The sequence below is a fragment of the Haemaphysalis longicornis genome, unplaced genomic scaffold (assembly GCF_048455015.1).
Source record: "Haemaphysalis longicornis isolate Haplotype H1 unplaced genomic scaffold, Haemaphysalis longicornis Haplotype H1 scaffold_4, whole genome shotgun sequence".
NCBI lineage: Eukaryota > Metazoa > Arthropoda > Arachnida > Ixodida > Ixodidae > Haemaphysalis > Haemaphysalis longicornis.
The window spans coordinates 6,003,725-6,025,900 of NW_027526361.1; the positions used below are offsets into that span (position 1 = coordinate 6,003,725).

The following is a 22,176-nucleotide window of genomic DNA, read 5'->3' on the forward strand; positions in this document are numbered from 1 at the left end:
GTGGTTCAATTGCTAGACTGCTACTCCAAGTGTTAGGTGCCTGCTCAGCTCTGTAGCTTTACCTTATGAAACAGTGAAAAAATATTTAGGTGAACCTTTACCTAGATAAAGTACTACTTTCCAAATACGAAGTAAAGGGTACCTATTATTTTTTAGATATTCTGTGCATATATAGTATCGACTCGTGTCCATGCTAGCATATGTGGTTAGCATGGACTAACAGAATATGCCCGTAGCTGGTATCCAGTGCTCTTGTTGTGTGTGATGGCCATGCTCATGTGCCACTCCTTGTGTGCTCCCTAGGCTTCAGAAAGGCACCAGCATGGACAATTCCAGTCGAAATGCAGCATCCAGTCCTGCAAGAAACCACTTCGATGCTGCTGCCCTTCTGGGTGAGCTCTGGCAACAGGCCGTTGCAGGAGGCCCTCTGGAGCCCTCCTTGCACCTGTGTGAGAATGTTGATGACCTGTGTTGTTGGCCAGGCTCTGCTTGGCATTGCTGTCCTTCCCAGGGCACGGAATGTAAGGGCAGGTTGGCCTGTACCAGCGAATGACAGTTCATCGGTAGGAATGTGGCACATGCTAAAAGTAAGAAAGTGGCATTGTTGCACAATACATTTTTTCACTCTGTGCCTTGGGATGCCACTACAGTTGAACACGGATATATCGAACACGGATATATCGAATTATTGCCTATATCGAACAGTGCGAACATCCCCTCGAAAATCCCATGCAAAAGTATAGGGCTGTTGTGCGCGTGTATCGAACTCCTGATCATGGGCAAATTCGATATATCGAATTCCGTGCCGAAGGCTCCCCTGAAAGTTTGCGTCCTGTGATGGGGTGGAGTTGATGATAATGTTGACTCATCGCAGGCGCTGCCTGGATTTGGTGAGACAGGGGCGGCTTCCGCGGCATTATATCGCTTCGATGGCCTTCAACAGCTGTTTTCACGCTAGCACGAGGGGCAGCTCCATGATAACTAGAACGCGGATAGTGGTTTGGGCGAAAGGACATAAAGGAGGAAAAGAAATTGACCGGAGGCACTCTTTTTCTGTGACTGAGCTGTTTGGTGGCTCGTGCAGGAGGACCGATGCGGCGTTGTATGTTTGTTTTGTACAAGGCATTTATTTCGGAGCAACGAAGGCGGGAATTCGTCGGGTGCAGGCTGCTGAAAAGATGTTGGTTGAAAAGGCGTTCGGAATTCCTCGCAGTAGTTTTGAGGGCGATGCACCCATCAACGTTCACGTAAAGGCGAAGGCAGCACAACCCGCCCCGGCTATTCCGGAGCGTGTCGGGTGCAAAGCGACTTCGTTGCATGCCTCCAGATGGGGGAGGTGTTCGGTTCGGATACTGAAGATAACGGCACGCAGTGCCTGACAACGTTCCCAACCGCCTACTGCAGCCGAGGTTACGTCAGCGTTATTTGCCTCAGTTGTGGCACAGTGTACAGCGTTGATTTTCTCATTTGTGTGTGTTTGTAATCTTGAAGACAATTTGGCGAACTCTACGACGCAGAAAAAAAAAAAAAAAAACAAGCGAAGCTCAAAGACATTTCAATGATAATTAAAGTGCGGTGGTCATCATGCTGCGGTTAGAATTTTCTGTGCTTTGACGGTCAAAGCGGTAAATTACCGTTTACCACGACTTCAGAAAACTCTCCGTGATGTGCGGAGTTGTCAGATAATCTTCATATAGGCCTATTTTATATATCGAATTATCGATATATCGAATTATTTCACTATCCCCTTGGAGTTCGATATATCCGTGTTCGACTGTACTCGCAAAACCCAAATCGGGGTTGGTAAAGCTTGGTCAAACATCTTTCACCAGAGAACAGCTATACCTGTGCTACACAGCTTTTTGGAGGCCATTGAGTCGAATGTCATTTGACTCAAATGACACCTTTGAGCTGCTACACGACGTTTTTCAGAGGTATTTGACTGAAATGCCATTTGAGGTTAAGGAGGATGACATCCGACCTTTGAAATTCTCTAAGGCCTTCGAAACGCCAACGTTTGTGCTCTCAGGAGCACTTGCTGCATGCTGTAATTACAAAAACAATTATTTACGAGTAAAAATTGGGGTTTAAAGTGCACAATTTTCATAATTTCTCACTTGTTTTTGTTTTCTATCACTCACTGTATGATCACAGGGTAACTTGGCACTCTCAACACCGTCGCTGCGAAAAAAAAAAAAAAGAATTGAAAAAACTGGCTGTCAGCACACATTTTGTGCGCGCTTGTAGATTGTTATCAATTTGATCACTAATAACTCTCTTTTTGCTCATTTCAACTCTAAAATAATTTTTTGTCAATAACAAAACAGGGCAGCAGTGGCGACACCAGAACATGGCGGGTGAACGCAGAATTTTTCAACTGCCTTTGCCAATTGTCGTCCAGATTGGCAGAACTCCTTCCAATTTGTACGGAATTTGGAATTTCGAAGCTCATTTGACTGAAATGTCCTTTGAAACGCTCGTGTAGCACAGGCCCTAGATTGGTGTCACTGTGTCCTGCTGATGTAAAATCTGACAACTGTCGTCAAACGTGTGGAAGACATGAAAAACAGCAGCTTGTAGACAGTCTGAATGGGCTAGTCTGCTCACAAGTTTTGATATGGTTGTTCTTCGTACCTGTTCTGTCAAAACATTTATTTAGGTGTTTGTGAGAGCTACCATCGCTTCTTACTACTGCCTGCAATAACTACAACAGCCAGCAGAAGAGGTCTGATATTTTTATTGCCGTGGGCAAGTTGCAAACAAACGGGCTGTCACGTTTTCCATTCACCGCATCAACCAGTTATGCGATAGTTTCTACAGCTTTTGTTAGATCACCCCCTGATGACTTGTGACATTTTTGCTTGTCACAAAACAGATTATTGGGAAAGGAACAGCTTGAATTGTTTTATTTCTAGTCCAACAAGGTAAGGTTTCTCTGTAAACAAAAGCTGAAAGAGCTGTAAAAAGTATCTTTCGAATTCAAACAGAACGGTTGTTGAGCCTTTAGCAGAGCATTGTTGCTGAATATTACCTAAGTAATTACATTACCTATTGCTGAAGTGTCAAGGATACTGTCGCAATAAAAAAAAAAAAAATTCGAGCTCACATCGCTCATTTCTCTTTAACTTACCTATGTTACTTCTCTTGTTGTTGGCTAGATAGGAAAATATCCGCTTCTGAGCAGATGTTGAGGAATGTCGTTAGGAAGATTGATGGCTTGAAGCAGTCAGTCAGTTGCGTTAAAGGGACACTGAAGTGATTTGTAAACATTGCGGGATTAGGAGCGCAAATTGTAGTCGGGAGTCCCTAGGCCCAGTTTCGACCACTCTGAGCGCGTTTACACGAATTTCTTTATTCGAAAAATCAATTCGAGAATGCTGTCCTCCTCTCTGCACCCTCACCCATTTTCTATGGCGTTTTTGTGTGGCGTCAGGAGGAGAGGAGCTGGCAGTTGGCTGCGCTACTGCACGGCTCGCCGACCTTCCGACAGAGTCAGTCGGCCCAGCGTTTCGTTCCCCGGCAGCCGACGGGTGGGCGCAATTCGTTCACTCAGTTGAAACGAAGCCAGGATACGTTTGTGAATGAAAGAATGTGCCTTTCTTTACTTGGTTAGTTTGTACACTGTATCAATCTCCGAGTCCGGTTCGCTCCACACAAGCGCTGCACAAGTGCACATGCAACGCTTCGCTGACTGGTACGCCAGTAGGAAAATCTAAGGCCACTTGAAGGCGGGAGAAGAGTCAGCGAAGTCAATATGGGTACTAAGGAAACAAAATCAGCTGATACTTTTACCGTACAGCGTAAAGCTAGGGTGCAGGAAGCACTTTTTTGCGCTGGGCGAACAAGCATAGCGGTCAGCAGCACGACTACGCATCTGCGGACGCTTTTCCGTCTAAGAAATGCAATTGCTAGACGTGAGATATTGTGGAAGTTTGGGGGACGCTTACTGCATGAGCGCTATGCAACAAATAGTCACCTAAAGTACTTGAAATGCTAAAACTAAATAAAAGTGTAAACTAGTTATACATTATATACCATATATTTCCAAGGTCAGCAGAGCTCGCCCAGTGGCCGAGTGGTCTGGAGCGCTAGGATTGTTTTTGCGAGTGTTTTGCTAGTCACGAGTTCGAATCCCTGAGGGTACATTCTTCTTTTTTTTTTTTTCTTATAAGTTGACTTTTTCGTTTTCGGCCAATGTTTTCATTTCTGAGTTCACCTTTTTTTGGGCCTTAACGTTCACTGCTCCACGAACTAGTTCACAGAACGCGCGCAGGCTGACACTGACGCGCTAGCGAGTTCTCGTTGGCGTGCTGTTGCCATAAGCACAGACAGCTTGCGGGCAGTGGGCACAGGCCAGAATCAGCAGACCCTTGGCCTGGTGCGAACACGCTTTTTACGATACAGGCATGAGTGAGGCAAGCTCCGAATATGCGGGAAAAGCGCATGGCATTTGAGCGTCTGCGGTGACGCGGAGGGTGTTCATCCACTGCATAGGCCTCGGCTAGTGATTGCTACAATTTCAAGCCGTCCTGGGAGGCTTATCTTATGCATTTTACAGCCGACATCATGACAGAAGCGCAGCACGATGATTACCGAGATATCGAGAATGCCCATCCAACGATGCCATCGGATGTCAAGCATGTTGTTTTACCGAACCGAAACCGGAACTTGTTTGAATGCTTACCTTGGACATCGTACAATCACGGTGCGTCTCCTCCCGTCGTCACAGCCTTTAGTTGGTGCGGCCGCCGCAAACCGCGCGTGTTAGTTTTTCTTCTTAAAATAATTACTGACTTGTCATCCGGATAAACGATGAAAAGTGTGCTAATTTGAGCCAGTCTACACAGTGCAAGCAAAAGCGGGAGCTTGACAAATTCACTTCAGTGTCCCTTTAAGGGTGAGCAAAAAGTGAAATAGCATGTATGAACAATGATCTGCTGGTCTATCATACGGTGGTTGCATGAAGTACTGTAGCATTAGTTCAGTGAGCCATTTGGTAGTCCGTGCGTTCTGGTTTGCCGTATTGCTGAACGTGATCTGGCTTTTCTAAATTGCAAGCATTTAGGGTAATGGAAGTGCTTTAGCACGCTCATCGAATCACGCACTAGCTGTGATTCCCTTCCTCAGGATATTTGCTGTTTTCTTGCAGTTACACTTACAGCGGCACTCAAGTTACTTTGAAGGGACCGTTAATGGGTGGGATGATAAAAAAAGAAAAAAGAAATGGCTGGCTAAGTAGAGCACAAGATTGGTCCATGGGGGAGTTCAGTGAGGAGCCAACTGTGGAGGTATGTATAGATGGCCGCCATCAGAACTGGTGTCTCCTTTGGACCCGTGGTGGACTCCACCTCTGTGCTTTCCACAATGATTGGGCACATTGTTGCACCACGTCACATATACATGATGCGTGTAGGGCTTAGGGCATGCTCGAAAACTGACAACATAGCCCCTGATTTATTGGCCCCCTTGATTTAGTTTCTCTGTGCTTTTTTCATTGCGCCTGTTAAAAGCTGAAGGAACTTTAATGCTCATACTTTTGGCCGAAACCAAGGTACCAGGTGTGGTGCATTTCATTGGCTGCAATGCCACGAGTACGGCTTGATTTTTAATAATAGAGCATGAGGTAAGAACAAAAGATGGAATTCGCCGCAGTAGCTCAGTGACTATGGTGTTGTGGAGCTAAGCACAAGGACGCGGGTTCGATTCCCAGCCGTAGCTATTTCTTTTCTGAGGGTGGCGAAAAGCAAAAACGCCCGTATGTTCGAGATTTCAGCACACATGAAAGGTCCCTAAGTGGTCAAAATTAATCCGGAGCCCTCCACTACGGCGTGCTTCATCGCCTGCGTAGTGTCGGCACGTTAAACCCTGCCATCAATCAATCAACAAAAGATGAAGCAGGCGTGTATTGTGTCATGTCCTGCTACTTCCTATCATGCACCTTGCCCAAGCTTGCACCATTGCTGATGAAGTTATCTTGCACTTAGCTGAGAGGCCCTCCAGTATTTGTGTTTTTGAGTAGTATTGTACAGTGAAACCTCATTAAAAGAGACACTCAAGGGACCTAAGAAACTTGTCCCTTGTAGTAAGGGTGTCTTGTATGCATGTTGCTAATATGACGAACATAGGAAAACCAACCAAACTATTTTCATTCAAATGTCTCACAACTGAGTGTCTCCTGTAACAGTCTCTTGTGTAACGAGGTTTTACTGTACTACCTATTGGAGGTGCTTTTAATAATGCTGACCATGATGGCAAAGGACACCAACACTAAGCACGCTCTCTCTCTCTCTCTCTCTGTCTGTCTCTTTCTCTCCCTCTCTCTCTGGCACTTTGATTCCTTGTTTGCTGCCGCATTGGGGCGGCCACGATGCCTCTCCGCTCCGCTTCCCCTCCCTGGCTGTGCAGCCATGAGCCCCCCGTCATTTCCCTCCTCGTCGTCCCCCCTGCCCTTTCCCCCCTTCTCCCCCCTGCTGGCCAGGGGCACGGCCTTCCAGAGCCCCCCTCCCTCCTCCCCCTCCCCCAACCACCTCCTGGAAGGGGTGGCCGCCTCTTCCGCTTGCCCCTCGCGCTCCACTCAGCCACCGCCCGCGTCTTCTTCGCCTTCGCTCCCCTCAGGTTGGTCGCACGCTCTCTCACACGGGCTGCCATCCCCATCTTGTCCTCTTTTTATTTCTTTCGCCAAGTTTGCTTTTTTCCCAGTTGTGAGGGCTGCTTGGCTGTACATGTTTTCTTTTCCAATTTCAACCCTCTTGCTTAACTGCGTTTCCTCCTCTTGCTGCCCATTTCGGTCCGCAAAGGGGGGCCCATGCAGACAAAACACCAGTTTGGTTGGTTCGAAAGATTGCCTCGTTAAATTCATACTGACACCACTCTTAATGTAAACTTTGCTCAAATAAGCTATATAATTAGGAAAAAAGGGAATGGCCATGCGACCCACTAGGTCATTTCCTGCAACGGAACCTATGATGTCGTATGGGGCAGCTCTGCGGTTGGCTGAGGCCGCCAAAAGCAAATGCAAATTAGGCAGGGCTTACAAGCTTGCCGAATGAGCTAGTTGCGCTTAAATTAAAGGGCACATTCTTTTTATAGCAGGAAGAATGGTGGGGTAAACGGGAAGTTGCGGAAGTACATGTAAACATAGAAGTACCGATGCGTACTGCTGTTGGTGCTGCGTGCACTATGCTTGTTTTAGCTTCACAGCACTGTGGCGCTTTGGGGTTGTCTCAGTTGACACTGACTGATTAGCATAAACGACGATGGCTTACGTGGCCATATTTGTCGAGAAACAACATGCTTCACGAAACAATTTTTTTGTACCTTAACAAAAACAACCAGGTGCAAAATACGGTCAAAAACAAAGCAAAGGCAAAAAAAGACCCTTCGCGGTGTGGTGGCGCCATGTAGGTTGACTAACAGTAAACAAGGCTTCACAATCGGTTGCAAGAGCGGTTCTTGTGATGTCATTGCAGACGTCGCAAAAATGATTTTGCGGGAGAATCAAAATTTTAACTTAAATTGATTCATTTATCACTGAATAAACTATCGTTTGCTTCAGGACGAGCGCTGGGGGCACTATGAAACACAAAATCTTTCGAATAAAACAAACTTGTATTTTGTCTGCATGGCCCCTTTAAGCAGCGAGCTTTTTATACTGTGGAAGTTTGATACGTTGTTTCCCAGTTGGATAACGTAGCTATTGCCAGTTAATGTCACGTAAGGCAGTGTGTGCACATGCTCCAAAATAGGTCACAACCAGCTGCAAAGTTAGTTTGCCAGAAATTGTGTGTTCGTAGTTTGCAAGATGGAAAGGGAAGAAATGACAGCAGTTGCAGGTACTGTACCTGTGTGCTGCTGCTGTATTAGTTAACCTAAAATGTCTTGTCAAGGAATCATTGCACCATGAAATGATAATGCAAGCTAGAAGAATGCAATTGAAGGGGGATACAAACACTTTGGCCATTGCGTTGTCATTGCAGAAGACCAAATGGGCGAGTCTGTGCCTATGCACCATTGGCAGCAGCAGTCACATTTGTCCAACTATAAGCTGGTTGCGAGTTGGTTTCCTTTTCTTCCCAAGGTCTTTGCCTTTCGTAGAGTGTCCCCGTTTGTAAACACGTTCTGCTTCCTGCTTTAGCTGCTATGTGGCATTATAAAAAAAATGTCAGGATGGCTTATAAACAGGCTTCATAGATGTGAGGCATTAGGGTAAGCTGTTGTAGCCAGGTGAAAAAATTCGGTGTTTATGGTGTGACTTGCACGTCCACTCTTCAACTGCAGTAGAAATTTTGGTTAACAGGCAATGAAAAAAAAAAAAAAAAGGACCAATAGGTAGTGGCTGTGAGCAGGAGAACTTTTTGATCTCATCTTGTTCATGGTGCCGCTTTTCTAATGTAATATGAACTAACTAGCTCTTTCCAAAGTGGTTTTGCTGGTTAGCACAGGGGTCAGCACCTTGTCAGGGGAAATTTGAACGATTTGACTTCTACCAAGTTCTTAACTGCCATTGTCTCATTCATCCATTTGAGTTGCTGTTGCGTATCGGGTTATTTTGTTATTGTAAGCAGCTTGCCTGTTGCCCCTTCCTCTTTGGGAAGAGGTTGGAAGTTTAGCTAGAGAACCCAGATCCCCTGAATATTACCAGGTCTGGGATGTTTGGGAAAGAACAGAGATCAGGTAAAACTGTTGTTCTGGGGCTTGGAATAGGCACCCCCATTTCATCCTGTGGAATCTCGGTGCCATATGTATTTGGTTGCAACATTGTGAAAGCTTGGCGTCATCCTAACTTTTTTTTTACTTTGTGCTTGGCTAATGTGTTTTCTCAAATTGTGCGTCTTTATGGAAAGTTATCACCGAGGTTCCGCCATGTTTCAATGCAACTTCATTCTCTTCAACTCCCTGGTGTTGGGAAACTGCACCCGTTGCTAAATTTCAACATTCATGCACATACCTATGCATTTGCTGCAAGTGGGAGTGACACACTTTTGTGCGCATATCTGCCGACACACGATTACGTCGTATAATACAGGCCCATGCGGCCATACCTTTATTCTCCAGATGTTGCCGCTGTTCCATGCTCCTTGTGGTTCAGTGGGGTTCCAGAGAAGGGCTTCACAATCGTTGCAACGCGTGAATAGAACCTGTAGAGCCCTAGTCACTACTCGCTTGTGAGCAAACAAACCAATCAGTTGTACGCCATACTGAGACCTGACAGGTGTGGAACTCCCATTAGGTAGTGCAGACTGCTGCGTATACAGAAACCATGCTTTGTTGTTTTCTTCTAGCTAGTTATGTGTTTATACTCTGGTGTTGTCCGTTCTCTTGAACAGAAGACTCGTGCAGGTCATGTCAGTGTGGGACATTTCCCTAGCTTGTTTGAAAAATCTGGCCTTGGTGCATTACAATGTTTGTGTAAACTGTAATTCATGATTTTGCAGTAACACGTGGGGATGCCAATAAAGAAGTACATAGGTGTGACCAGAGGCAGTGACAGTGACGAATGATGCGAAAAACGCAACTCAATGGGTACAGCAAACGGGTAGTGTGGGCGACAGGGACGAGTGAAAAAAAATTTATGCACAGGCCGCTGGGAGTGATGGGCCGTCAACGTCACTCGCTTTTAGTCGGCCAGAAGCAGCCTGTGTGCGAGCGACAGCAGCAGAGGCCCCCAGCGGCATGGAATAGATTTTGTGGCTCGCCGCTGTCGCTGCATGCGGTTACCCCTTAAATTGTGGGGCCGATTATTTGGCCTCTTCCCTTCTTTGCATGTCGGGCTCAGTTGAGAAGCTAGGGGGCGCTTTGCATCTGCCCGTGCTGCGACGGCTGCATGCCCCTTCCCCTTAGCCGCCGTTCTCTGTGCCTGGAGGAGTTGTGGGGCTGTTGGTGGTGGTAACTGTTGGGGGGGGGGTGTGTGGTGGTGTCCTCAGGGGCGTGGTGGTCCTCTGCTGACCAGGGGGGCATGACCCTGGCCAGCCTGCTGAGGCAGGGCACTCCCCCTAGCCTGGCCAGCAGCTCAAAGCTGGACCAGGCCCTCAGGCAGCAGCCCCAGCCGCCGGCCACGCCGTCACAGTCACGCAGACGTGAGTCCCTCAAGGCCCTTCCTTCCTCCCATGGGCCGGTTGCAGTCCTCCGCTGTGCTGGCCACCTGCTCGGTTGCACTGGGCTCTGTGAAAGGGCTGAGGCACTACTAACTAAGCATTGACGGAGAGAAGTCCTGACTGAAGTCTGTCTCTACTGTCCACTGTTTAGGGCCAGTCTCTGGTTTGGGTAGGCACTCGGGCTGCTGAATTTTAGCCATTGCGTCACATGGCTGCGTCGTTGTATGATGTTGCATACACCATGTGGCTGGTAGCATGTACCAACTTTACTTTTTTCTTTTTGCGAGCCTGCGCCAACGAAGAAAATTGAAGGGTGTTTAATTAGCGGTTTTTTTGTGTGTTTGCTAATGCAGTGGAAGCAGTCGCAGCCGAGTGTGGACTGCTGCTTCATTTGCAAGTTTGGGCTTTGGTTTTCATTTGCTTGTCTGTTATTGCACGTAAAATATTACCTGTGGCAGCTGTTACGTAGTTGTGCTTGTGTTGTTATTGTGTTTGCACCTAGAGACAGATCAAGATGCAACATGATGCAAATGCAGCAAAGTGGGTGTTAACAGTGACCTTGGGTGATTTAGGCAAAAGAGGGGGGTGATTGCATGGTTGGTGATGCTAAGGAATTTTTCTGAAGAAATTAAGTCATGGTGGGCTGGAACAAATGAACAAGAAAACCGGGGAGAAGTCTTTTGTTGGTGGAGAGTGCAGAAGGCGAGGGAGGCTTTCTGTACACTGCGTCTCCCTGCAAGATGGCCGCACACGGAAAGCTGCCCTGCCATGCTGTCCTTGCCGGGCACTGCTTTGGGAACTGAGCGGCGTGTGAACACCCATGGGAGCTGCCCTGTCTTAGCTTGCAGAGCAGGATCTTCAGCCGCAGTGTGTTCTTTGGGGAGACAGTTGCAGAGCATGCTCATTTTAAAGTTCGCCAGTTGTGTTCGTGTGTACCCTACACACATTTTCGATGCAGCAAGCCAAGCTAAGCGGCTGCATTGTTTGCCCTTTCGTCACTGGTGCCATTGGCTCATCATTTGTATGCTAACATCACACTTGTGAGTGTGTAATTACGTGCTCAAAAACGTGCTTCTCTGGAACAGTATGCAATGTTTGTTGTGGGTATGGTTACAAGCAATTCCAAGTGTCAGCTTGGAGAATTTTTTTTTGAAAATGACCATGAAAAAGGATACCAGTTGGTTAATTCAAAGGGTTGCAACGTTAGAATGAATTTTCCCAACTTAAGAAAACTCTTTGTGCACCATCTGCGAGCTGATGGAACAAGTGTGTTCATAAGATGGGAGTCGCTCGTCTCGGGCGTTCGGGAGAAGATGCAGTATCCCCGAATGCACCAGACATGTCATGAACAAATTTAGCCTAAAGTGTGTGGACTAGGCTCATCCGTGGCCTGTGCAGGGGTAGTACGAAAGCAGCAGAAAACAGTCAAGGGCAAGTTTTGTATCCGAAAGAATGTCAAGATACAGTCAAGACGGTAGCCTGTATTTTGGGAAGTCCTGCGCTTTCACACAGCTTCCTTGTTGGCCATAACTGTGCCTGTATTTGTTCGGCTGTGTTTTCGTCGTAAAGTGCAAGAGTGGTGCGCTGGCTCTGGCTGAACCTTTGTGCATTTTTTTCTTTCTGCCCATCGCTTGGGTGCGAGACTCGCTCTAAGCTGCCCTTTCCCTGGCACGCTCTGTCCTGCTGCCTCCGAGCAGTGGAGGAATCGCTGGTTGGGAGTGCCTATTCCAAACCGGGGCAGCAGGTGGGGCTAGACATGGGTGCGCACTTGGCCTGGTGGGCTCTGGAGAACACTGGTTATTTATTATTATCATTATTATCATTGTTATTGTTGTTATTGTTATTATTATTATTATTATTATGCGTGGTGCTCTTTCACTTTGCCTTGGATACCAACTGGTCATTTTAACTTGCAGCTGTTGTCACCTTGCCTTTTATACACGCAAGCTAGGGAAATTCAAAAACTCTCCCTAGTTGGACCTAACGGAAAAAAAAAAAAAAAAAAAAAAACCTTGATCAGTAACTCATGAAAGTCATTCCTCCAGGTTTTTGGGGTGAATTCACTCTGTTAGGGTTTAATTAACTTATTACATGTAAGGGTACTGCAACATACGTTGTTTCTTTGGGACTGTTTTACAGAAGAAACAGATAAAATGAAAGCTGTCAGGAATTGCCTTTCCCTGAAATAAGTGGTGCACCTTTATGTGTGGTTTACTTTTCTTTACGATATTATTATGTGCGCCAACATAGTGCTGCCTGCCTCCAGCCAGTAATGTTGCTCTGTGATGGGGGGAGCGGGAGTTGCAATTTTTTTGGTCTGCAAGTTCCTTCTGTGCATTTTAGTTTTGACACTAAAAGGCTGCTTACACTGATGCTGATTATCTGGTGCATATTGTGGGGATCCTGACGCCATAGCCATTGCGCGATCACTGGGTTTGTGTCATTACGCGGCGCTCTTCCCCTCTCTCCTCCAAAATTCCGGCTCGTCTTGGCGCCACTCCGTAGAGCCGAGCCGTCTCTCAAACTCCTGCCTGAGGTGAAGGCTGCAGCGACCCTTGCTGCGATAAAACACTGTCACGCAGCGGGCGCTCCGCCCTGGTAGCGGAGCTAACCTCACCTCATTGGTCCGTTTGAACGATGCCGAACCCGACTCTCGCCGAGGACGCGAACGCGCGTCCTGCGCGGGGGTCCGTTCGGGGAGACGCTTCCAGGACGCCAAAGGCGTTGGCCGAAGGTATGTGACGCTTTCTTTACCAGCCGGCGGCAACTCTGTTGCGCCGGCGAAAGCCCACCAGCCCTTCCGGCTGCGGCCCGTGCCCAAGGCTGCTCCTGTTGTCCCTACGCTTGCATATAGTAAGGCCGTACCTACCACTTGACGAACACGCCGTGCGGTACGCGCCTGTGAGCGAATGGGCCCCGTCTCCCTCGCTGCTGCGAGCCGATCCGGCCAGCACGGCGATGCGCGCGCGCACAACGTGCGAGCACCCCGGAATTTGCCCTGACAGAAGAGCCCACTGGCTCTGCGCCGACGAAACGTGCGCACTTGCGCGTGGCGCCCCATTGCCCCTTTCACCTAACGGAAGTACGTACCTGTACTGTAAATTGTGTAATTGGGACTGTAAAATATGTGATTAGAACGTCAGTATAAAATAAACGTCTTCCCTCCGTACCCTGGGCATATTCCTTTGTCGCCCCTTTCTCCACCTGCCCAACAGAGGCGGTGTTAAGTTGGCGCGACGGCGTTTCAGTATCGTGAGCGTGCTCAACTAGCTCGAACCCACGGTGGTTCCTCGCAGTGTGCATGAATGCCTGCCTTGTGCAATGCTAGGGTTATGCATATTGCGAGGTAGAGAGACCACAATATTTAAAAAAATATATGCAGTTTTTTTTAAGGGTTGCTTTGTTCTCAGTTGTAATGCGCACAGTTGTTGACCTTTCGCAATTAACAGACAAGTGGGGTTGGAGAGCAAGCTATATTACAGCAATTCCTGATGTCTCCTGTGGGGGACAAGGCTTGCCAAACCCACACTTGGCTATTGACTTACATTTGTGTGTTGCTTTAATTGGTATTCTTTGTTTCAGGCATGAACGGCTCTCAGGCTCTCGGTAAGATGCTACCTCCATCAGCACATAGCAGATCGTCAAAACATCTGGACCTTCTTCAGGACAGCATCATTCTGAATTCGGTCAAGTAAGTGGTTTCCGTTCATTTTTGTGGGAGATGAGTAGTTACATACGGCCTTGCTTGAAGGTTCCCAAGCCATACACTTCCTTTTTAAGGTAGAAAACCTCACTGAGTGCGTTAATAAATTCACCCTGAATCTTAACCACTAGCAAACGCTGCCTTTTTTCCCCCGTTTAAAAAACTGCGGTTGATTCCTCTGTCATAGGAATTACTAAAAAACGGAAGTGAAATGTGCAGTGAAATCTGCAGCTGAGCATGATTTGCGGGTCGGCGGCTGTCTTGTGGGTGTGATTGGCGAGCGACGCCCTGCTCGCAGGTCGCTTCGGCAAAGGTGTACTGGCGTCATTTCCATGACGGACATGACGTCAGTGAAATCTTGGTGCATCCCAGCATAAAACACTCTCGTGTTAAGATATAAACATGAAGGGGTTTATATTTCTTACTCATCATTCAGCAGCGTTTCCCTCTTAAAACGCACACTCAATGTTTTAAACCTTGACACTAGACGCAACTTTTTACATTTGTCCTTTTTTCACCTTTTATTTTGGTGATTCTTCATTCGCGGCTACGCACATTCTTCCTACGCATCCCATTTCCACGCGTGTTGATCACATTCACAAGGTATCGCCCATCCTCGCAGGAACAGTCATGTATCGGACTTTCCCCCTTTTATTGTCAATCAAAGAATGGAATGCGTTACCGGAATGCATTGTGGCAATAAGGGAACCTGCTTCATTTCAGAAAGCCCCTATCTCGAGTCAAGAACTGTGCATTGATTGTAAGCGATTGTCCAATGTTCAAAGTGACTGTTGAATATACGCAACTTTGACTTGATTTTGAACCCGCCATGTTATCGTTAAGTTCACCCTGATGACCCACTAACTGTGCATGCCTTTTCTCCCTTCTGTTGTATGTGTTTTAAATATTCATTGTTTAAATCACCCCCCCCCCTCTATGTAATGCCCCTCGGGGCCTTTAGGGTATGTAAATAAATAAATAAATGAATAAATATATAAGACCTGAAAACGTAGAACCCCAAGTAAACGCGCTCTTTAGTACTAAAGGTTGCTTCCCCTCAAAAAGACTTTGTGTGCAGGGGTGCACCTTTTACAGGCTGCCTGCTTCATTGTACTGGCGTCATTTCCGTGACGGATATGACGTCAGTTAAATTATCGTGTATCCCGGAATAAAACACTTTCGTGTTAAAAAACAGGAAGGGGGGGCGGGGTGTGATGTGTTCAGCCATTTTTGGGCAAATTCTTGCATGAAGCCAACAGATAATATGCTTGTGCTAAAATTGTCCCAGCCACCTGGAATAGACCCTTTGCAAAATGGCCAAATCGTTGGTGGAAAAGCAGCAAGCCACTCTGGCAGCACTGTGCACCCGATGCGCCGCCATGAGAAAGGAAGCGAAAAGGCTGCGAGCACCATGGAGGAAGAAAAAGTTAGGAGACGGCATGACGTCACGCAGCTAGCCTTCGCAAGCCCACCGCCGTTGAAGCTGCTGCCTCCGCCGTTTCCCTTTCTCAAGCCGCCGGAGTCGGTCCAGCACGTAACCTCCATGGTCGGCTGGGCCGCCGGCGGCGGCGGTCTCCGACTCCACCGCATCTCTCGTGTTTGGTTGGCGGTAGCTTTTCCCCGTCCTTACTGTATTCGTCTGCTCGGCGATCTCATGCCCGCGTGCGTGCAGGCGGGAGCGCCTTGTACGTGCGAAAGACCAAAGCCGAAAGACCAAAGCCGACCAAGACCAAACGGGCCGCAGAGTAGTTTCGAGCAGACAAAATTGAAGAGCGCGCAGCGGCTCACAAACCTCACCGCTCGTTCTCACACAGCGGCGCGGTGGGGTCACGTGGTGCAGCGACGCCTTGGGCCGACTTCGATTTTACTTTTTATGCATAGGCTTCACGTTTCTCCGATGGCGCCGTCTCCTAACTTTTTCTTCCTCCATGGCGAGCACAGTTTCTATGGAGTAGCTACCGTCCACCGTCCACGTAATTGCATACGCATCCCGTGAAGTGGTGTTTCCCACTGCAGGATGGGAAAATAACTTTGCCGCCCTTCCTTCGAAAGAAGAGCGGCATATTCAGGATTTTATTCTTCGAGGTCGACCACTGAAAGGTCCTACGAGTACGAGCGATCATACGTCAGCGTGGAGTCCTGCGTTACGCCATCGTCAGTGTTGACAAACAGCAGCAAGCAAAATTAGGATTTGTTGCTAATGAAGAATAGCCTTAGCGCTGCCTCGTTGTTTGGTTGTCGAGTTTTAATTGTGTTTAATCGATGCGCCCTTGCCCCGTGGGAGCGGCGGCTGGCTGCTGTGAACGGGCTATGAACGGTCCGTCTCTGCTGAGCGCTCACTTTGCGTATGTTCAAACTTTCAAAACTTTTCGCGAAAATGACCAAAGCATGCATAATGAAACTGTTTTTGATGTTTCTGCTAGAGGTCATGTTTGCAATTCACCGCCTCTGTACTTGCGGCGCTTAATTTTTCCGTCGGTGAATGTGGTGCTAATGCGGAAGCGATAGGTCGCACGCGTGCGTCTGCAGCGAGCAGAGGCAGTTGACCTTGAGAGGAACTCGGAGGAAGGAACAAACACGGAAGAAATAGGAGAGAAGAAGGGCACGTCTCGACTCGCCCCAGACGAGCTGTTGTGCAGCGGGGTAGATAAGCGGAACCGATTTGACCAGCGTTAATCTTCGATATGACTACGGCGATGGGGCAACATACTCGTGGGGCAACAGACTCGTGAAGCCGTAGGCGAAAACGTGCAACCGCAACGGCGTTGCCACGACCTGCTTCCTTTCTAATGGCGTCGTCGCGTTTCACCACCAGTGTTACCACCGCTGAATTCTCAGTGTTGACCACCTTTTTGCAAAGCCCAAGGACACGGGTTCAGTCCCGGCTGAGGCAGCCGCGTTTCAGGTGGAGGCGCAAAGTCGAAAACGCTCGTGTGTCAAGATTTGGGCTCAACACGTTAAAGATTTAACAGGGCCCTTTCCTAAGCAGTGGTCAGAATTGATCCCGAGCCCCCCCCATAATCGATCAAATTTGGCCCCCGGGCTCTTTCAGTCGCAAGTGGGGGAAAAGGAGAGGCATCCCACTCACAGAGCGAGTGCGTGCAGGGAGAAGCTCCTGCTGGGCTCCTCGGCCAAGGGGCCCCCCCCGAGCCTGTCGCCGTCGTTCCTGGGCCCTGCCGCTGAGCTGCTGAGCAAGAGTGGCGAGGGCTCCCGTCCGGGCATCACCCTCCCCCTGGGCAGCCTGGTGCGGGAGCGGAGCAGCCAGCAGGGGCGCCGCAGCCGCAGGGGCCGCCGGGAGGCCGGCCTGGCGTCGGCTGCTGCCGCCGCCAAGGTCCGTCTGCTCCCCTCCTCTTCCTCCCTCCTGCGGGGCATAGTGTGCGGCAACAGGGTTACTGGGCAAGCACTGGTCTTGCGAAGCACAGTTGGGATTCCATAACCAGTCTGTGTGATGCATACTTGTCCATTCTGGGGGAACAATGGGGCCACTGGGATAGAGAGAGGGTAGCGGGGCAGGCCTGGTGTAGCATGTGTAGTATTAGCACGAAAGCTCTATTTGGTTAGCTGGGCACAACCAGCTGGCTTCTGCAAAAGCCTGATTCGTAAATCACAGGATCTCTGATACAGGAACTGACACCGACGCTTTCCATACACAATCTGCGTCAACTAACTTGGGAAAAAAAGAAGGCTATATAGCAGGGATGGGAATAGCGACGTGTAGTGGCAAATCCTTCATTTGTGCTGGCGGGGCGAGAGCTGAAAACTATATCCTGCACCATGGTTAGGCTGTTGCATCTTGGTTTATCGCGTGTCATTTTCATCGCTCTGCGGGCATGCCAAACACTGCAAATGTGCAGTCGGATAGTCTGGAGTTGCGATGAAAGCCCCCCCCTCTCTCTGTCGCAGCTGGCGGACTGCCTGATGCTGCAGCAGCCGTCGTCGTCGTCCCCGTCCCGGTCGTCGTCGAGCAGCGCGAGCCACGCGGGTCCCTCCAGCCTGTTCCCGAGCCCTGCGCACTCCTCCCAGGGGGGCTCGTCGCCCGCAGGCAGCGGGGGTGCCACGGGAGGGGCCCGCCACTCGCCCGCACCCCCGGCCCATTCGGGCGCGGGGGCCGAGGCCGCGTCGTCGCGGGACAGCGGGGCCATGCCCCTGGACCTGTGCGTCAAGCGGGGGGCCGCCACCACCTTCCTGTCTCCCGAGGTGACGCTGACGCCCGTGGGGCCGCCTCCCGCTCCCCCCGCGGCGCACCAGCGCCACATCCTGGAGACCCTGCCGGCCAGCCTGGGGGCAGGGGGGGCCAAGGGGCCTCCCCCCCTGGGCGCCCCCCTTGCCACCTCCTCTTCCTCCTCTCGGCGGAGGGGCCGGCGTTCGCAGAGCTCCCCACTGCTGCCCGAGCCACTGGGACCCCCAAGGGACTGCAACCCCATGGGGCTCCTGCTCGGGGCATTGGCTGCACAGGTGGGCGCTGCTGCTGCTGCTGCCCTGGTGGTCCCTTTGGCATGAGCAGTAAAAGTGTGCAGTACTGCTTGAAGATTTCACTGCACGTGGATATACAGATTAACCTGGATGTAACGAACCTCTGTGTAACGAATTCCTGGATTTAACCAAGTTTTTCAATCATTGCGGCGGTTCACCTTGATGTAACGAAGTCGGCGAGCTGATCAGTCATTGTTTTTGGCACTTTTATTTAAATCAACCGGAGAAATGAACTACCGTATTTACTCGCGGAATGAACGCACTCTTTTTTTTTTTTTCGTGCAAAACAGAAGCGAAGTTGGGGGTGCGTTTATTATGCGTGGTGATTGTCCGGAACCTTTTTCGGAGTGACGAAAGAAGGCCGCAACGAAAAAAAAAAATGCTTTAGAGAAGATGCCTCTCGCCGTTACGCGTACACAATTGGTCAGCAAACAGCGTTTTTATTGTGCTCCACTCATCTTCGTTTGTCAAGGGTTTGTCAATTCCGCAATGTCTACCGGCAGCACAGTTCCCATGCTCAACTGCGTATTCCAGAATGTTTAACTTAAAACTGGGCCTGTAACTGACATTTCGGCCCACCGCCGACTGAAAGGTGCCAGACGAGCAGAAAAGCAAGTTGTAATACTATCACGAAAAAAAAAAAAGTAAGGCTAGGCGCTCAGCGGAGTGAGCCGACTGAGCGTCGTTGTGATTGGCTGTCCCGCGACGCCGCGCTGGAGTGTTTGTTCGTTTTTACTCCGAGAGATGGCTCTAGGTTGCATGCGCGATTAATTGTACATTCTCAGAATCTTCGTTCTGTTATGCTGTTTTGGGGTTTTTTTTGTTTTTGTTTGTTTGTTTCTCGTATGTGCCTAAGTGTTGTCAAGTGTTCCCTTTTGGTGTGCCATATGTTTGTGTCTCGCTCGTGCCACGTTATTGTCGTTATGTTTGTCATGCATTTCTCTTTCTGTTTGTCTTGGTAGCGTGTGCTCGGCACACCCAAAGGGTACAGCCCAAATATCATCATCATCATCATAATCGATCATCATGAGCGGGAGCGAGTGTATTCAAGTGAAATGGGAGAGCTACAGTGCGATTTTTCGTGGGACTTGAAACCTAATTTTGATGACTAAAGTTGGGGGTGCGTTCATTACGCGAGCGCGTTCATTACCCGAGTAAATACGGTAATACAGTTACACCTCGATGTAACGAAGTCGGTAAAATTCGTAATTTACTTCGTTACATTGAAATTTCGCTACATTGAAATTCGCGGTTATAATGAAGTGTTCATCCCGTAAAGCGTTTCTTGCAAAAGAAAAAATGGCACACTGTTTCTGTTTCTGTCGGAGCTTAATCGTCTGCGCAGGCATTAACGTGAACCGCGTGGTGCGTTTTCTCCCCGCAAAAACGCGCCCCGCAAGCCACAGGCGTGCTGACGCAGCCATGGAAACCACCCGCGCGATGCGGGTAGCTCCAGAGACACCTTCACCTTCACTGATTACTACCGTTCTCTTTCGTTCTTGCTTCTTTAGCACCAGTGTTAAGGGGGGACGCGGCTTTCAACTTCGGAAAAATGACCAAAACATTGTTTTTTTGAAACCCACATATTCGGCTTCTATGTTTCCTATTCTGTGCGTCTGCAAAGTTTTTACGCTAAAAAGCGTCGCAAAGTGGCATAAAAAAAATACTTTTGTCAGGCGCGGTGACAAACTATCAGCGCAAAAGGGCGAAAAAAACGGCAATTTTCGGAGCGCTCTATCTCCGCAACGGTGCCACCGGGCGCGGTCATTTTGATATGGTTAGATCGGCCGAGCGATCGTCTTTCCGGTTCCGCTCGTCTCTTGTATCTTCGTTCATTCACAAACGCACAAACGACAGAAAAGAAACGACGCACGAACGAAGCTAGAAATAGATGCTGAAGCGCTATTGGCCCTCCGGTCGGGGCACAGAACAACGACCCTCCTGATTGGATGTCGCGGGCGCAACGCAAGATGGTGGCCGCCTGAGCTGCGTAGCGAGCAGATTGAGTTCATTTTCGCTGCTTCGCTCGGCTGAGTTTCTGTTCAATCTGTGGTATTCAACACGCACGTTATCGCGATGGGAATGCCAGAGATAACGAGCCAGATTATGGGAAGTTGTGTGGCTCGAAAGGCGGAGGTCATCAAACGCTTCGTGGTGCGCGTGACTGTACCGTCGCCAGACCTTGGAGGGTGACGCGGTGTGCGCGCTTGCGATAGCGGTTCGTGAAGTGAACTTTTAGCCGGATTTGCGATGTTTACACGCTTAGTTATTGCTGTGTTTTGACTGTGGGCTCGCTAGCCTTGAGAAAGAAACGGTCGACGCGTCAAACGCTGCGGCGCACACGGCATAGCCGACGCGCATTGGAGCATCACATGACTGGGCAACCGGTTACGATTGAACGCCAGTAGTTGTAATTAATGCCTGCGACGTTAGATTTAATCTTAAAAGCGACCTGGCCAGCCATATCAGGTATAATCAAAGTTCGATATGTCGCGGTAAGCGTGCGCTGTGATGCGCACGAGCCATATCGCCTTTCTTGCGCTACGTTTCCCTTGCACTTGTAATAATCATGCAAACAGGTTTGAGTTAGTAATATAGGAATAAAAATATGTTCTCTGCGTTAAAAATGTACGTTACTGTCATAGCATATAACAGTGATTTTTTAAAGGAGCCATGAAGAGAAAATACAACTTTGTTTAATTTGAAGGAACTAGGATTCAGTATCTCACTCAGCTCCATTACAGCCACAAAAGATGTTTTTTAACGAAAAAAAAGCAAGAAGTATTTAAAAACTGTCAAATTTTGCGCCACAGTGACGTGTTATGAGCAAGAATGACGTCATACGGGCCAACAATAAAACATAATTTTCAGTGCGTTAACTGCACGTTAGCATTCAAGTGATGCGGTCAAATGGAACTAGAGGCCCCATTACAGACGTCCAGTCATCTGTCGTCGCGACAGGTCAGTTAGGCGGCCGCCAATCGCACGAACAAGTTTCCGTGACGTCATAGAAAAGTTGCGGGAAATTGGCTAGGGGGTCGTGACTGCTTCACACGTTTTCTTTAATATCTCCGTTATTTGTTCGAAGATTGCGATGATATTGGTTCATTGTTATCGGGAGTAAGCAGTCTTTCTAATAAACCCAACTTGTATTTTGTCTTCATGGCTCCTTTAAGAGAAATTATTGGTACCATTGCTTAGGGCATACTGGCTGTGCTGCGAGAAGTATTGGATGCCTTGAATGTCAAAAGTAGTAAAAAAATATGCTCTTGCATTGAAGTTGGGAGTTATGCAGAAAATTCTATCAAGCTTCAAATAGCTCATTTTCATCCTTGTGGTATGCAAACTTTTGGCAATGAACACCTGCACGTATGAGTACTAAGTTGCTGTGCCAGGCAAGATGATAAAACAAAAAAAGCCAAAATTTTCAAATTTAAGTAAAAAAAATTTTTTCACTTGTTGCCATGGTGACAACACTGCAAAAGGAGGTTGTCCAGTGCGATACAGCCAACCAGCTAACCTACTTTGCATTGAAAGCCCATTGAAACCCATCTTCCCCGCCGTTTGGTTTGCAAAGGGGGTATGTACTCTTCACGGAGGAGCTGAAAATGATGTTTTCTGGAAAGAGAAAGGCTGTAAAAGGCACTCCAATTTCAAGGCAAGGCCTTCCAGAAGCCCCATGTTCAAAAGGACATGAAAGGCTACAACCGTGACGACTTTTGATATGTGAAACCTATGTTGCAACTTCGGAAGCCGTTTTCTCAAAACAGTTTTTTTTGCCACCTATGTCGCTTGTTCGAGGGATTTCTTCGTGACCACTGGGTCTATTTTGATTCCGTTTCTTGCATTACCGTAATTACCCGATTCTAACGCGCCCCCGATTCTAACGCGCACCCGATTTTCCTG

At 48.6% G+C, this 22,176-nt stretch overlaps 1 protein-coding gene across 15 annotated transcripts in view; it reads left to right on the top strand.

Moving 5' to 3' along the window:
* The window catches only part of LOC144178169 (bromodomain adjacent to zinc finger domain protein 2B-like), a 121,264-nt gene that overhangs the window by 15,272 nt on the left and 83,816 nt on the right, over positions 1 to 22,176 (top strand). For 9 of the 15 annotated variants that reach the window (XM_077705771.1, XM_077705770.1, XM_077705774.1 and 6 more), the window contains 5 exons: positions 304 to 392; positions 6,406 to 6,615; positions 13,677 to 13,785; positions 16,903 to 17,128; positions 17,701 to 18,252. In XM_077705771.1, coding sequence (XP_077561897.1) covers positions 323 to 392; positions 6,406 to 6,615; positions 13,677 to 13,785; positions 16,903 to 17,128; positions 17,701 to 18,252 — 1,167 coding nt within the window. In that variant the 5' untranslated portion in view covers positions 304 to 322. Of the gene's footprint in view, positions 1 to 303; positions 393 to 6,405; positions 6,616 to 9,923; positions 10,077 to 13,676; positions 13,786 to 16,902; positions 17,129 to 17,700; positions 18,253 to 22,176 lie in introns of all 15 variants that reach the window. The other 6 variants (XM_077705776.1, XM_077705775.1, XM_077705777.1 and 3 more) reach the window with 2 other exon arrangements.